This window comes from Desmodus rotundus, chromosome 1 (genome assembly GCF_022682495.2).
Source record: "Desmodus rotundus isolate HL8 chromosome 1, HLdesRot8A.1, whole genome shotgun sequence".
NCBI lineage: Eukaryota > Metazoa > Chordata > Mammalia > Chiroptera > Phyllostomidae > Desmodus > Desmodus rotundus.
The window spans coordinates 154,409,007-154,426,765 of record NC_071387.1 but is presented as its reverse complement, the minus strand read 5'-3'; the positions used below and the strand labels follow the sequence as shown (position 1 = coordinate 154,426,765).

The window sequence follows — 17,759 nt, the reverse complement described above, 5'->3', positions numbered from 1 at the left end:
CAATTGTAACTGAATAAAAATTAAAAAAAAGAAAACAAAATTCAAATTCTTTAAAAGAAAAAAAAAAGAATTGTAACAAAGGTCTGAGCTAATTCTTATGCAGGACAAATTTGGAGAACTTACGTTCCTAGCCTTTCATGATTCCCCCTTCTCATGCTCACTTTCATTATTTCTCACTTAGAATTTTTCAGGTGTTTTATTATTTCTCAGCTTAAGGTTCTATCACATCTCATGTTCAAGGAATTGAGATTTTTCTTTCAAAATCACAGTAGACTAAAGTTGATCCTTTTCTTACACATGCAAGGCTTGGGCTACTTACTACTTCCTCACCCCTCCGTTCTGTATTCTCTTGCTCATGCCTGGTTCACTTCTTTCCCACTATTTGTCATAAGTGAGGTGTGAAACGGTTCTGGCGTTAGAATTCCACCACAGATCTTCTTCAGTCCTCATGGGTCCAGTCCGGAACTGCTCCCAGTTTCCTGCCTCACCAGATTTTGCCTTTTTTCTTCTCTCTCTCCTATTTTTTTACTTTCTTTCTTTCTGTAAATGTTCTTAGTGTAGAAGTCAGGGCAGAGTTTTCAGCTGGTAAAAGGGAGAACTATTTTATTTCTTCCAAGTCCCTTAGCCCTTGGCAGACTTTCTTAGAGAGAAGGCACAGGTGTAAAAGTGCCCTGGTCCTCCAGAATCTCTGTCCCTGTTGGCCTGGGTCTCTTTCCTGGACTCCATCTAAGCTCTGCATTCCTGTGCGTGTGGATTTTGCTGCCATAAGCATGTGAGACATGAAGCAATCTCAGACTGCATTGTTTGAGTACAAGTGACTGAGAAAATTGCATATAAACCCTAAAATAAATCAAGAACTTGGTTCCTAAATATAAAGCTATGTATAGCCATGTGGCAGTATCACATATGTGAAAATTACATTACTCCTTGACCAAGGTAAAAGATTAATAGGGAGCATTTTTGGCTCATAGAGTTTGTAAGGCACCTCTCCTTTAAAACGCATGAACTTGTTATGTTCGCGTGACTAATCACATAATCCATTGGAATCTTAATGATCCGTGAGATAAATTGTTCACATTTTTAGAGGTACATCTACATTACAAAACAGCAGCGCTTTCAAGAGGCCACTGCACTGTTGTGCTTTTGAAAGCACTTGAGTCACACGGTGCTGCAAGTAGGAACAATATTGATGACTCACAAACATGCACATTGTCCTAAGAAGCAAACAGTAGTAGTTATGGAAATACACACTTGCCAAATTCGCTAGCTTTGAAAACAACATGGACATTTTCTAAGAAGTGGCATTAGTATTTTAACTAGTAAAATGGGAAAAATATAGGTGCTAGAAATTTGTGTTCTTTGAAAGGATTAGAATGTCTCTGTATAACCAAAAACTTTTAAAAAGCGTTTCCAAATAAGAGAATTTTAAGGAAAAAGTAGACATGACAAAGAAATCAGTTTACAGAGTTTCAGTTTCAGCTGCTTTATATATCATTTTCAAGAGTTCTACAATATTTGCACAACCAAATAAATAGATGAGTAAGTTCCTTTAAGATTACTGATCAATTTGATAGTTTTTGTAGTTTCTGTCTATATTTTAGTTTCACTTGGGGGAAGATGAGATTTAATTGTTTCCATGTTGCTATTTAGGTTTATTTTAGAATAAGTTGGAGAGTCAAATTTTATAATAAACTAAATTTAATAAGTTAAGTCTACTTATAACTATTATCTTGATATATAAGCTAAAGAAACAAAACATAGTTATGAATAGTTAAAGAGAACCATAGAAGAGTTTGTGATTTCTGGTTTATCTGTGATCACACATTTGAATTGGATGACTTAATACTTGCTCTATTTATATTTTAGTTGCTTAGTATCTACATTTTTACTTTGTTTATATCTGTAGACAGCACAGCCTAATGAGAACATATGAGATATCTTTTGTGAACAAAATCTTTTTTTTCTCCTATAGGGATGCCCTCTGCATCTTTATTAGTAAATCTTCTTTCAGCTTTATTCATTCCTTTTGTGTCTGGAGAAACAGAAATAAGGTTTGCCGGACAAACTGAGTTTGTAGTTAATGAAACAAGTACAACAGTTATTCGTCTTGTTATCGAAAGGATAGGAGAACCAGCAAATGTCACAGCAATTGTATCGGTAAGAAATGATTGTAGTTTTATTCTTACTGAAATAAATATGAAATTTCCTAGTTTCAGTGACAAGAATTTTTTTTAACTGTTTGAGATTCTGAGTCGTCTGATCATGATAAATGATTTGCATGCATACTGTTCCATATATAAAGGTTTGTAGAGTGCTCCAAGGTAGCGTGTGTGTTTGGCCATAGTAGTATTTTAAAGATATAGACTGATTATTTTAAAATGTCCACATGTCTATTTTAAAACAAACAAAACAAAAATATCAATAAGTATTTCTAAGTAAAAACATTTTATTTTGGGTAATTTGGATTCTAATTATCTCTGCTTGGATATATTATCTATTGTCAGATGGCTTTAAGAAAATACCTGAAATATTTAAAAGTAGAAAAATGGCAATTAAAAAATCCTTAGTTATATTGATAGCCCTTCATTTTTAGGAGAAGTTAATTATGTTAACTTACATAAAAATTAGGTAGAATCTGTTAAACTCTTGATCTATCTTACACATAGTTTAATTATTGGAAAGATTTAGTATGTATGTTTTTGTGTTTATGTTTAACCAGAAAGTACTGTCACATGATCTCTAAGTATATTACTATATTTGACACCCAAAATACTTGAAATTTTCATTTACAGAAATAAGTTCTTAAGCAATAGGTTAAATAATCGCTTCATGAAGCATTGTGAAAAGAAAGAAAAACTACCTCTGACGCAAACCCAATATTGTACTTTAGTGCATTGTTTTTATTTTTTAATTTATTACGTGTATGTACATATTTACTGAGTCCATTTCTAGTTTGAGTATATCTTATACTCCATAATCTTGTAAACATAGTTTTGCTTGTATCTTAATTTTTTCAGGTTGGTCTATTATTTTCTCAGCTTCTTTTGATGATGTCATCATTTTCCAATCATTCCTCATCTATTTTTCATTGAGGTTTCAATTTGAGCTGTTATAAATGTCTCTCTAGTGAAACTATTTACATACATGTTGATTTTTGCAGTTTTTGGATCATTAAATGATTTTGGGGGGTTGGATTACTATGTTGTTCCCTTTTTAGTGGCTCTTGATATTTAATACTTTCTAAACAACTGTGCCACTTTTATAAGATATATATTGAACAAGTTTTCCAACACCCTTGAAAACTTTTGGATCAAGTTTTTAAAACTTATTATTATAAACAAAACCCAGAAATTGACTAAAATGTGTCTGTACGTGTTCTTCATTTTTACTTGTACTAGATTATAATTTTTTCTAGTAGCTAAATTATTCATTTTGAGTTCTTTAGCAGAAGAAATCTCATTTAGATTTGCCCAAGAAGTTGCTTTTTTATATTTCATAATTATTGCTCTCTTGAAAATCTTATTAGCAATACTGATATTAGAGAATGATGTCTTAAAAAGTTAAGGAAAAGTTTATAATGGCTAATAAATTTGGAATGCTAAAAGAATTGGGTCTTTATTGGAATTGTGAGAGAATATAAATAATATTTCAGGGCAAAAGTTTTGGAAAGAGCAGTTTCTTTGAAACTGATAGGGAAAAATTAATTTTCCTGATATACTTTTGGCAGGCGACTTTCAATCCTACTTTTGGAGAGTTTTAGCTGTAGTTTGTCTTGTTAGGTTTGTTGTAATCCACTTCAGATCAATCAAGAGGCAGAGAAAAAATATTCACATCATACTTCCTTTAAAATTATTACTTTTCTATGTAGTGATTTATTTACCTTCCAGAGCATAAGCAAATGTTTTTGTGTAGAATCATTTCTTTTTATAATGCTTTTTGAAGGTAATTTTTATTAGTTGTTAAATATTTGCCTATGTATATCCTATCTATAAACATTAATGGCACTTGATGATTCCTGTTTTTTCTTGATTGCTCCAATTGGCATCCAGTTAGCTTGTCCTAATACTGTGTTATGTAAGAACTATCTATACTTTGCATTTGATAGCTGTATGGAGAGGACACTGGCGACTTCTTTGACACATATGCTGCAGCTTTTATACCTATTGGAGAAACAAATAGGACGGTGTACATAGCAGTATGTGATGATGACTTACCAGAGCCTGATGAAACTTTTATTTTTCATTTAACATTACAGGTAAGTCCTCCTTCCCCTCTTAACCTTAAACTCACTAAACTCTTGCCTTGCTTAAAAATCTGTTTCTCCAGAGATAAGCCAGTTTACATGACCGGTGGTAGTTTTCATAGAAGCCGGAACTGAAAACCTATTTGAACGTTCCACAGCCTGGTTATTCCTCAGACAACCTTGTTTAGACTATCCTACAGCTAGTTTTTGGATCCTTTCTGCCTGTCTAGGAAATGCCATGGCAGATGCTCAAGAAAACCTTGTCTTCCCTGTGGCCCTTTTCTCTTTTATCCTCACCCTGCTACCAGATGCACAAAGCATGACCATGACTTCTAAGTTCAAAGCAAAAGGATACAAAAAGCAGGCGTGGAAGTGGGAGGTCTGTATGCCTTAGAATGAATTCCGAGAACCCCTGGGAAAAGGCTTGAATAGCCTAAGGTTTCATTGTCCTTTATAGATTGATCTATTAGGTTGAAGCAACGACTGCTAACAATGCTCTAAATTTTCTCAAGGCCATTGAGAATTTTTTTGAATGATTATATTGGTATGATTAAATTTTCATGAAAATGATACTTGAATCAGTGGTATTTTGCTTTCATACACTCTTTTACATTACTGTATGCTGCTGTTGAATACAAGACATGTTGCAGACAATTCACCTCACATTTATAGAAAATTTGTTTTAGTATTTGATCTTTAATTTGGCTCTATCATTTATGGAATAACTAATTCTTAAAATTTAGTACTTTCTAAAATGTAAGAAAAAGAATATATTTTTTCTTTTTATTGAATTTATTGGGGTGACACAGGCTACCAAAATTATACATGTTTCCAATACACAATTCTACAATGCATCATCTGTACACTCTATTGTGTTCACCACCTCAAGTAAAGTCTTCTTCCATCACCACTTATCCCCCCTCTATCCTTTTCTACCTGCTGTCATCCCTCCTCCCCCCGCAGTCACCACTTGGTTTTCTACGCCCATGAGGTTTCTCTCTCTCTTTTTTTGCCCAATCCTTCCATCTCCACCCTCATCCCAACCCCCAGCTGTCAGCCCGCTCTCTGTGAGTCTGTCTCCACATGTGAGTGAAATCAGATGGTAGTTTTTTTTCCTCTGACTTGCTTATTTCACTTAGCATAATGCTCTCCAGATCCATCCATACTGTCACAGGGGGTAAAATTCTCTTCTTTTTTTACAGCTGAGTAGTATTCCATTGTACAAATGTACCACAGTTGTTTTATGCACTCATTTACTGGTGGACACTTAGGCTGCTTCCAAATTTTGGCTATTGCAAATAACACTACAATGAACATAGGTGTGCATATATACTTTCAAATTAGTGATTCGGGTTTCTTCAGATAAATTCCAAGAATTGGAATTGGAGGACATAGAGATGGCCAATAGACATGTGAAAAGAAGCTCAATGTCACTAATCATCAGAGAAATGCAAATTAAAACCACAATGAGATATCACCTCAGACCTGTCAGAATGAGTAACATCAATAAGTCAACAAACAACAAGTGCTGATGAGGATGTGGAGAAAGGAGAACCCTCATGCACTGTTGGTGGGAATGCAGACTGATGCAGCCACTGTGGACAACAGTATGGAGTTAGCTCAAATAATTAAAAATGGGAGAATCATGTATGAATACATTTTATACTGCTTACTTTATTCTCTGTCATAATAGTAATAACATTAGAATAATTATAATAGATATAGTATTACTGGCCAGTGAGTGCTTATAATAATTTATATTTTAATAACCGGTGTTTAATTTCAAAAACTTTTTTAAAGAATTCTGTTGGGACTTCTTTTTTTACCATGTTGACTTAGTTTGAATGTATTTTCTTCATCTGTGCATTAAGAGTATTCTTGTGTTTTTATTCATATTCTTAATTACTTAAAGAAACAAACTGTTAAAATGATTTTTTTCCTCTTATTTTTAATTTATTAATTTATTTTTGGGATTTTATTTTAGAAACCTTCAGCAAATGTAAAGCTTGGATGGCCAAGGACTGTTACTGTGACAATTTTATCAAATGACAATGCATTTGGAGTTATTTCATTTAATATGGTATGCTATGATTTGATTAATCTTGTGGTCGTGAGATAATAGTTTAATTTTCTGATTACTTGTCATGATGTTACCTAATATCATTGTCTGTAAAAAAAATTTTAATTTATTGATTTTATAGAGAGGAAGGGAGAGAGAGAGAGGAACTTCAGTTTGTTATTGCACTTATTTATGCATTCATTGGTTGATTCTCGTTTGTGCCCCGACCAGGGATTAAACCCAGAGCCTTCCCGTATTAGGGATGCTCTAACCAACTGAGCTGCCCAGCCGGGGCAACTCTTTTAATACTTGAATAAAATTTGCTCTAACTCCGTCCATAGTCCACATTCTATAGACCATCCTTTTGTTCTGAAAGGTTTCTTTGAATTGACGAGGCCTGTATGATCATGGTCACCTCTTATCCTAATCTTTTCTGTTGATCATTCCATCTGACTCGTTTGTTACCTCCTTGGGTGGTCTCTAACTCAGAGGTTATCTTAGTTGGTTCAATCTGTTATAACGAATTACCCTAGCCTGGGGTGCTTAAAAACAACAGAAATTTATTTCTCATAGTTCTGGAGGCTGAGAAGTCCAAGATCAGGGTATCAGCAGATTCAGTGTCTGGTGAAGGTCCACTTCCTGGTTCCTAGACAGCTGTGTTTTTGCTGTGTTCTCACGTGGCAGTGGGGGTCAGGGAGCTTTGTGGAGTGTCTTTTGTAAGGACACTAATCCCATTCCTGAGGGCAAAGCCCTCATGATATAATCACCTCCCAAAGGCCCTACCTCTTAATATCATCACATCGCAGGTTAGGGTTTCAACACAGGAACTGGGGCCGGAGGGTGAGGGGCAGTGCAAACACATTTGGTCTGTAGCAGATGTGGTAACCCGGTTCCTTTCGCTAGGGTTCTTCAACTGCCACTTAAAGAAGCATTGTCTGAATGTTTGATGTGACTCTGAAAGGAGAAAAAAATAATGAAAGAAAACTGAGAAAACCTATAGTACATTTAAAATTAAATAGCAGGTATTACAGTGCTTAATATATCTGTGGTCAATCCTACTCTGAGATTTTCCCATTAATTAGTATTTCCTAAAGGTTAAAACTCCACGTCATCCCTCTCAGGTTTGCTCAGCAGTTTATTTTTTTTTTCTCCCTCATCACCAAATTCTTGTGTCCCAGGCCAGTCCTATGTTCTGGGGTCTTATCTTTAGACACAAACACATAAGACGGGTCCCAGCTTTTAAAATACAGCAAAATTTATCTCGAATACAATTGGAGTTTGCCACTCATTTTTGAACTACAAAACCTTCCTGATATGGAGACTTTTTGAATCATGTTACTAATTATCATTACTAAAAGATGATGTGGTGCTTTCCAGCTTTTTATTTATTTTCCAATTTAGATCGCTGCTACAATTGGTGTATTGCATGTCATTTTCTTAAATTATCTTTGAACAAGGTGGGCTATAGATAAGTATGGTCTTTATAACTGCAGTATCTTTATTAAAAGGATATGTGGGTAATGCCAATATAAGAGACATTTTGTAACATCCATTATATTGTCATTTATGGAAATTAAATTAATTAATCAATTATTTTTATTTGAAGGCCGGGGAATTATTAGTTAATTATGAAACAGGCTCCCTTACTTGCTTAATTTCCCTCCTTACTGCCTTTTCTCTGCACTCATTTCCAATTTATTGTCCCTAAACTCATCCTGACTTGTTTAAAAGAACCTTTCTTTTTATTCTTGACATTATACATCCTGGCCTCTGGGAATGGACTGTTGTTTCCAGCTTTGGTTCCAGGCCCATGACTATTGTGGTCTCTGACTGAGCAGCTGCCCTGCATAATAAAGTTGAACTAAGTAACTGTTGAGTTCACAGTCGTTGCTAAATAGACTGACTTTGGCTCCCACCTGGATCATGATCATATTAATGATAAAGAGAACATGGATGATGATGATGATGATGATGATGATGATAATAATAATAATAATCACCAACATTTACTGAGCCCTCACTATGTGTCAGGTACTAGGATAAGCACTTGATGTAAATTATCTCTTTGAAACCTCATCATAACCCTTTAAGACAGGCATTTCTGTCCCCATCTATAAATACTCCATCTCAGTGTCTGCTGGAGAGATGGGCTCACTGCCTAGTTAGTGTGCACCTAGCCACTTTCCTCTTCCTCCTCTTCTGTGCTGAGTTTGAGCCAGCCAAGCCAGCACATTTAACATTTGAAGTCTTGGCTCTTTCTTTTGCTCAGTAATCATTTCCTGAAAAAGTCATTAGCAGTTGTCTGCTTTTCAGTGGCGAGCTGACCAATGGGGAGGAAATGGTGGTGGGGGGCCAGGCTGAGTGGTTGTTCCAATGAGCTGTCCTGGTCTGGAGGCGTAACTCATCTCTGTGACCTCCTGGGCCCCTGTGAGCATTTGAACTTGCCATCTTTCAACTAGATGACCTTTAAAATTCTTCAGCAGAACAGCTCGTGGATGATAGAATCTGGTTAAGAACCTACATCTTTTGCTTAAATAATTCTGTGTTCCTTTTAAAACAAACAAACAAAAAACCCTTTTAAGTGCTTTTATTAGGTGCAGTTAATTCTGGGAAATACCACATCCTTAAGAGTTAAATGTGGATTTCTTTGTCTGTGGAAATGTCGTATTTCTGAGGTTACAGTTTGTACCACCTCCTGCCTCTGATTCATTGTCTTTGCTCTTCCCCATAGCCTTTCTCCATCACAGTGAGTGAGCCCAGGGGCAGAAATGAGTCTGTGCCTCTCACTCTCATCAGAGAAAAAGGTACCTATGGAATGGTCACTGTGACTTTTGAGGTATGTTTACTCTGAAGTCATTTCAAATAGTAACATGTTAGAGTTCTTACCAGATAGCTACAATTTTAAAAATCAAGGTTCTTTTTATAAGAAATATGACCCTTGGTAAATGTGAAATAAAAGTAAGTACTTTTATTATCTGATAAATGTCGTGGTTAATATAAAAATGTTTTCCTTGTTACCTGACTACACTGTGCTTACAGGGAACACAATGTATCATTTTAGATACAGAATAATAATAGACCACCAAATAGAATAATAATGATGTTAATCCTAAAAAATTCATAGAACCTTAATGGCAAACCTTTTCAAGACTATAAATTTTTAGAATGCCCATGGGTTACTTAGGCTTATACAGAGGTATTTCATATGTGGTCTTCCCCACTTACATTCCCCATTTCTTTAAAATACTCTTAATGGATGGTGTTAAAAGCAGTTACACTCCATCGTGGAGGTCCATAGATATTGTAGCATTTGACGTGAATGAGATGGGCTGTGGGTGAGTTGTATTTCTTAGGGTGCTAGCTGTAACCATTCCATTTAAACCTCCAACTAATTTTTGTGTTTTATAAGATCCAAAATATGATTGTATGCTATTTTCAAACATTAAAACATTAGAAAGTCCTGGTACCAGTTTATATCTTAACTATTTATTATAATATGAATAAAATAGATAATTGGATTTACATAACAGAATTCTACTGAAGCATAGAAAAGTTTACTCGTGCTCATGGGGCCCTACATCACAAGGTGGTTATATTAATTACATAAGAAATAAATTGCCATAAGGCAGTAAAGCATGAAAAATATAGTGAATGCTAATTAAATATGCAGTAGTCTTTCAAGTTCAACACAGGAACTGAGGCAGTATTTTAAGTGCTTAGGAATATGCACTTAGATAATAAATACACTTCTGAATTTTTTCTGATAATATGGGAAAATTTTTTAAAATTGAATGCAGAAAGGATAAGCCATCATCAGTTATAGTGTTTTCAACTTCGCTGTGGATGTCTGAAATTATTTTATTGGATCTTGAGGTTTTTTCTGCTGAAATACAGCATTCAATATTTCCATATACTATTCTAGTACTTTCCTCTGATGCTCTTTTCACTGCATATAAGTAGAATCTCTTCCCAGCACTAAGTCTCTCTCATCCTTTTAAAATTTTTACTCCATGATACTTATCTTCATGTGACACATGTATTTATTTATTATTTGTTCATTTTCATTAAATGTAAGGTCCTGGTGGGTAGGGAGTTTGCCTTGTTCACTGCTGTGTTCTTAGTACCTAAAAGAGGCCCCAGGCACAAAGTACTTAATACTTTTCAAAAAATGATTTTACTAAATCCTCACACGTAGCCTGTTATTTTATTATGCTCTTCAAAGATGAGGAAAATACTGCATAAAGTGGTTATATACCTTGCACAGGCCATGGTGGAACTGCTATTTGATCCCATTACTTAAGAAAATTTACTAATTTGAATACTTTCCTCTCAAGAAAAATATTTGTTTTTTTCCTCAGATTTAATACAATGGTTGAGATAAAATGGAAAGCTTTTAGAAACCATGTAGTTTAACGTTATTATAGCCAAGATCTATAATTATAGGCCTTGACTGTTAATTGGAAGGGCAAACTTGCATATAGGTTAGTATAATTCCTGCAAAACATTTTTTTTAATCCTCATCTAAGGATATGTTAATTGATTTTTAGAGAGGAAGTGGGGGAGAGAGACAGAGAGACAGAAAGAGAGACAGAGACACAGGCATTGATGAGAGAGAGAAACATCTATCTGTTGCCTCCCATACACGCCCCATCTGGGGATCAAACCCACAACCTAGGTGTGTGCCCTGACTGGGAATCAAACCTGCAAACTGTTTAGTGCATGGGACGACGCTCCAACCAACCTAGCAGCCCAGCCAGTGCCCTCGTAAAACATTTTTAAGTAAACTTCAGATTTTTGTCAGCTGACATCACAATAATGCTTTTTTATGCTTATGAAATGTTTTATATGTATTTCTTTGCAGATAGAGGGTGGCCCAAATCCACCGGAAGAAGACTTGAGTCCAGTTAAAGGCAACATCACCTTTCCCCCTGGCAGAGCGACAGTAGTTTATAACTTGACAGTACTTGATGATGAGGTGGGATAACGTGAAATGCTTAGATGGGACAGGGATTCTGTCTGTACTGCAGACATATCAGAGAATCTCGTGTCAAAGATTAGGTTGTATTCAGCGTTTGCAATTATTCAAGAACACAGTCCTTGAAGTTAGTATATTGGGCCAGTCATATTTTAGATATAAATAGCAATTTGGGATATATCTTGTTAATATTTGCCTTATTAATTCACATATTCATATTAAGTTGTAGATCTAAAGGCTGATGAACCTGAACGTAATTGTCAACCGCACGTAGTACAAAAATCTAAGCATTTTGTAAAAGCTAATGATTGCTTTTGGTTAGTGACTTCAGTTTTGAGCAAGTATAGTACTATTTACCCAGTAAAAATATTTTGCTATAAAGGCAAATAAATTTTTTACTGTGATTGATATTTTTTTGTTGGATATTTTAAATGTTCACACTCATAGAAAGGCTTTGTTTATTTTTACATTTGACATTGAAGGTACCAAGTGATGAGATGATATGTCTGTTAAGGAAAGAATAAATTTGAACAATAATGTGCGAGTATATCCCTCACGAGCTAAACAAGAGAAAACATGACTTTTAACTAAAAAATATCTTAGTATTGCCAGGGGTAAGAGGAGTAGCTGGAAATTTACAATCATTTGTCTACCTTTCTACAAAAAAAAAATATGAAACCCAATCACAACAAGTGCCAAGAGAAGGAAAAAAGTTAGAAGACATTATTAGAAAAGAGTGTTTCTCATGGAACAAATGAAATATTAAGTAGCAGTGATAACTAGTTTGTCTGGTTCTGGAAGCTAACAAAAACCTTCTGGTTTTAGAACCTAGAATGGTGAAAATGTTATAATTTGGGTCAATGATTAATTATACATTTTACTTATAAATGTAAAAGATCTAAGGACCTGATGTACAACATGGTGACGATAGTTAATAATTATGGTATTGTGTACTTGAAAGTTGCTGAGAGTAGATCTTAAGTGTTCTTACCACACACATACACACACACACACAAGTAAATGTGTCAAGTGATGGGTGTGCTTATGATCTTGATCTTGGTAATCATTTGATATCACATTGTACCCTTTAAATATATTTGTCAATTATCCCTCAATAAAGTTGAGGGAAAAAGGATCATCAATCAAATCATATTTTATTTTTGAGATAGTTTTACCTCTTACATTGATTGACATTGATCGAAGTAAAAAGATGTATTTTTTCACTTTTATTCATAAACTAGAATTTATAGTGAAGGAAAGCTCAAACAGCACAGTGGAGATTATCTCTAGGATTTCTGTGCAGTTTCCAGTATATCTGTATCTATATGTATACATATAGATATATGTTTTAACATAGGTATCTATATCTATATCTATCTATGTATATATTGTAGCAATGTCAATGTTTTCCCTAGTAGTGACTCATATAGCTTGTTATCCAGAGGCACATGATGTATATTTTGGAAATCATATGATTGGTATCATATGTTTAATTCTTGAATCGGAAACTGTTTAGAAAGAAACAAGAATAAACCATGTGGTTGAAAACTGATAATTTATATATTATGCTTAATGTAGTTTTCTAGAATATTTGACCTTGAATGGTGCTTCTGACCTTACCAACTTGATAAAACTAGTAAGAATATATGTTCATTTTACAGTCAAATCTTTATGATTATCTAAAGGTTGATCTAGGTTGAAAGACATTAAACCTATACATCATTATCTGTTCATACCATTGCCATACGAACTTTTCATTCCCTATCTAAAGTGTATTATTTACCTTTAGAAAATATTTCAGTAAATGGACACTAAACAAGCCTTTCTATAGGCTCCCTTAGTTAAAGATTTTTATTTTTATGTAATTGTATTGAAACATAGTGACTTTTTGCACTTTGGTTTCTTTGCAGGTATTTTAGCTATTGATGTTTTACCACTGTTCACATTTCTTTGACAGGTACCAGAAAATGATGAAATATTTTTAATTCAACTGAAAAGTGTAGAAGGGGGCGCTGAGATTAACACTTCTAGGAGCTCAGTTGAAATCATCATTAAGAAAAATGATAGCCCTGTGAGATTCATCCAGAGTGTTTATTTGGTACCCGAGGAAGACCACATACTCATAATTCCAGTGGTTCGTGGGAAAGATGACAGTGGAAATCTGATTGGATCTGATGAATATGAAGTTTCAATCAGTTATGTCATTGTAACTGGGAATTCAACGGCTCATGCGCAGCAAAATTTAGACTTTATTGATCTTCAGTCAAACACAACTGTTGTTTTTCCACCTTTTATTCATGAATCACACCTGAAATTTCAAATAGTTGATGATACCATACCAGAGATTGCTGAATCATTTCATGTTATGCTACTAAAAGATACCTTAAAGGGAGATGCTGTGCTATTAAGCCCTTCTATTGTACAAGTCACCATTAAGCCAAATGACAAACCTTATGGAGTCCTCTCGTTCAACAGTGCCTTGTTTGAAAGGACAGTGATAATTGATGAAGATACCACATCAAGGTATGGTTATTTTAAATCTGTTGCTACAAATATTTTATTATATTATTCCGAGATTTAGTGTTTGTGGCATTGGACACAATGCTGAACTCTTGAGAGTATGTGTCATTTCCTCTACCATGGTTTGCCTGTTTTCTTTCCTACTTTGGAAGTGATTTAAATATGCAAATGAATTCCTATTATGGTAGTTTCCTAGGCCATATCAACATACCATATCCTTCATATTAAAAAACAGTTGTTCTTCATGCTACTGGTTTTTGTTTTTACCAATGTCTGATGGCCAGCCTGACAATGGACAAGTCCATCTCAGGGAACTGCAGTGTATTATGTGACTGTATATATTTCTTTTTAAAAACACTCTAGATTTGAAAATATTACGGTGGTTAGAAATGGTGGCACCCATGGGAATATTTCCGTACGCTGGATACTGACACGGAATAGCAGCGATCCCTCACCCGTAACAGCAGACATCAGCCCAAGTTCTGGAGTTCTCCGTTTTGCGCAGGGGCAGATGTTAGCCTCCATTCCACTTACTGTCGTTAATGATGACATTCCCGAAGAGGCAGAAGCTTACCTCCTTCAGATTCTACCCCACACAATACAAGGAGGTGCGGAAGTGAGCGAACCAGCAGAGGTAGGTCTCTTGTTATGCTTTACTTGTGTGAGTATTTCTGTGCAGTAGAAGAGCCAAAGAATTTGATCACACAAGTCCCATTTATGTGTGTTTCGATGTGGTGGGAGAACCCTGGTTTTGGAAATGATGACTGCTTTGCTTGCCCAAGGTTGTCCCTTTGTTAATGAAAAAGTTCACTCTTGAAAAATTCTACAAACTATAAATTAGGAAGGTTTTCAGAACTGTTTTTGACTCGTTTTTTACTGTAGTACATATAAGAAGTGATCAGTTTTAGATACAATATATAAGTAAATATTAAAAATCAGACAAGCCTAGAAAAGAAACAGTTTGGTAGTCTCAGATGTAAGAATTCTGCATTTTAATATTTTATTTCTTTATCTGCAGCTTTTGTTCTACATCCAGGATAGTGATGATGTTTATGGCCTAATAACATTTTTTCCTATTGAAAATCAGAAGATTGAAAGCAGCCCAGGAGAACGATATTTATCCTTGAGTTTTACAAGACTAGGAGGAACTAAAGGAGATGTGAGGATGTTTTATTCTGCACTTTATATTCCTGCTGGAGCTGTGGACCCTTTGAGAGCAAAAGATGGCATCTTAAATATATCCAGGAGAAATAGCCTCATTTTTCCAGAACAAAAAACTCAAGTCACTTCAAAATTACCAATAAGAAATGATGCATTCCTTCAAAATGGGGCCCACTTCCTAGTACAGGTATTTTAATGATTAAAATAATCTAACCTTCGGTTAATTGTAAGTATACTTATCTATGTGAAAGAGTTAATGAACCATTATTTGGCTCTCATTTTTAGTTTGCATTCTATGGTTGGTTGTTATAAGTTACTTAGGGAGTCCAAAGAAAGACTGTTTCTGCTCCTAAGGCATAGAAGGAAATAAGACAAGGGTTCTATAAAGTTAAAATTTTAGTCACATGATAATAAAAGCATTGTCAGACATGAAATGCAGGTCGGAATATACTGGATGACATAATGAAGTATCTCACACACTGTTCATGGGGGAGGACCAAGAGACACACACACACACACACATCTGTTATTCTTTTGAGTGATTTGATAAATTATGACAGGAATGGGATTTCTAGGATAAATGTTTTTCATGATGGATACATGCAGGGAAGGCATTCAGAAACAAAAAAGCAGTATGAGAAAAATTGTACACTGTAGATGCTTTTAAATAATATACTAAAAAGTCTGTTTCTTTGCCTATTAACTATAGGTAGGGTCTCTGGATTTTCATCTACTTAAGAAATAAGGACCTCAGAACATATTCTTCCATCTTATCTCTTTTATTTCTTAACTTTTAGTAACATTTTTATTGTCAAAGTTTAAAACATTTGTGCTCACTTATGATAATATGGTTATTTTTTTCCATACATTTGGTTTTGGTTGATTCTGAAAATTAGAAAGCAATAAAAAGGTGCTTATCAAACTTTGGTAATATAAAGAAATGTAATACAGATTCAGATAGTATGAATGATAAGGAGTGTAATCTCATGTCACTGTGTTTTTTTGCCAACTGATATATATCAAATAAAATAGCATATTTTACCAATTTTTTGAATCAAGTCATATTTAAATTTGTTTCATTATTTTACCTGGGCTTTTTTTGTGGTTTATAGCTTTCTCTGGGGTTTTGAATTGCCTCCTTTTCATATGCCGTCCTCACTATGTTAGGTCTGTCAGCTGTCTCACATATGTTGAATATTGAGTTCATTATGTTGCTTTCCATGCTTGCTTCACACATGCTACCTGGGACCTTCTTGACTGAACTTTTAAATTTTCTTGATCTCTTGTCTTTTCCTTAAGTTGTGTTTTAGTTTTGTTATAGTGTATCTATCCTTGAATACATGTGCAGAAAATATATGTGCAAAGTAAACTTTTTGAGTCTTTGAGCAACAAAAAATAAATTTTTTTTACAGATAGTTTGTTTTGGTAGCAATTTATAGTTTAAAATAATTTCTTCAGAGCTTGGAAAGTTTTGTCTTGTATAGTTTCTGATATGAAATTTGAGGGGAAAGAAATAATTTACCTTCTTCAGTAACTTGTTCTTTATCTCTGAAAGCTTTTTATTTCCTTTTAAAATATCTTCTTGGCATTCTAAATTTCACATGGTTATGTTCTGCCTTGGTGAGCACTCAGTGGGGTGGGCGGCCCATTTTATTTTGAGACTGTTGTCTTTTTTTTTAAGCTGTCGCCCATGCTTGTACTGTTTGTGCATTTCTTGAGAATTCCTGCCAGAGAGACTGGTGGGTGACATACATATATGTATTTTGTGGGGCGTACCTTTTTGTCATATGCCTACCCAGAGGGAGGCCTTTTCCTGGTGTTTTCAAAGGCTTTGTTACTGACAGGACATCCTCTTCATCTTTATTATTATTATTACTGTTGTTGTTATTTTGTTGTCTCCTCAAAATGAGGAAATTATGATGTGATGCATGTTTCTGTGTATGAGGATAATCCACTCTTTAGAGGCCCCTCGAGTTTCTCCTTTTGGAGTGGTGGGTGAACAGGACACGGTGTTATTAATTACGTTGTGTTTGTTGCCCGTGAGACCTGTAGACTGTTCTTGTGAGATGGCAGCTGGATGGTGGGGGTCTGGGGTTGAGCAAGTAGCCAAGCCCCATGGCCCTGGCAAGAAGTTAGAGCAACTAGCTTACTGCTACCAGAACACATTTAAAGATATGTTCAGAAATTTTAATATGAAATTTAAGTTTGGCCCTATACAAAATATGTCATAACTAACTTTTTAAAGGTGGTTTTATTAATACATGGAAATATATACTCATTTCACCAGTTTTCCCTTAGGGTAGCATTTCCAAACTTAGGAGTTTTAAAGAATCTTTGGGAGAAAACTTGTCAGGCGGAGTTTCAGAATTTAATGGAGGTTTTTGTTTTTTCTTCTTATTTTTGGTTGCTGTGCTCTCTTGCCTTCTCTGCTACCTGTGTCCTCACAGCATCCTCATTAATATACCATATTTTGCCATGTATAATGTGCAACCACATTTTTGGCCCAAATTTTCAGGGAAAAAATCTTTTGTCTTAATTTTTTAATTCAATTATTTATTTATTTATATTCAGGTACTTGTTTTTTGTCTTACAAGGAATTTTAGCATTTATTTTTAAACTTATAATACAAGAAATTTTATGTAACAAAAATTACAAAACACAAGAACAGATACAAGGTACAAGAAATTTTATGTGCTGGTAGCAAATTTATGATATTTACACATGGTAGAAGGCTGAGAACTCTTCGTCACTGTCAATATCAGAAGTTATTCCTTTCTAGAGTTAGACTTTTAATGCATACA

At 34.6% G+C, this 17,759-nt stretch overlaps 1 protein-coding gene across 1 annotated transcript in view; it reads left to right on the top strand.

Moving 5' to 3' along the window:
* Nucleotides 1-17,759, top strand: part of ADGRV1 (adhesion G protein-coupled receptor V1) — a 489,468-nt gene that overhangs the window by 42,101 nt on the left and 429,608 nt on the right. Inside the window, exons 2-9 of the mRNA XM_045197863.2 lie at nucleotides 1,973-2,157; nucleotides 4,106-4,255; nucleotides 6,228-6,323; nucleotides 9,034-9,138; nucleotides 11,164-11,277; nucleotides 13,235-13,800; nucleotides 14,161-14,431; nucleotides 14,816-15,145. Of these exons, the coding sequence (XP_045053798.2) occupies nucleotides 1,973-2,157; nucleotides 4,106-4,255; nucleotides 6,228-6,323; nucleotides 9,034-9,138; nucleotides 11,164-11,277; nucleotides 13,235-13,800; nucleotides 14,161-14,431; nucleotides 14,816-15,145 (1,817 nt within the window). The remainder of the gene's footprint in view (nucleotides 1-1,972; nucleotides 2,158-4,105; nucleotides 4,256-6,227; nucleotides 6,324-9,033; nucleotides 9,139-11,163; nucleotides 11,278-13,234; nucleotides 13,801-14,160; nucleotides 14,432-14,815; nucleotides 15,146-17,759) is intronic.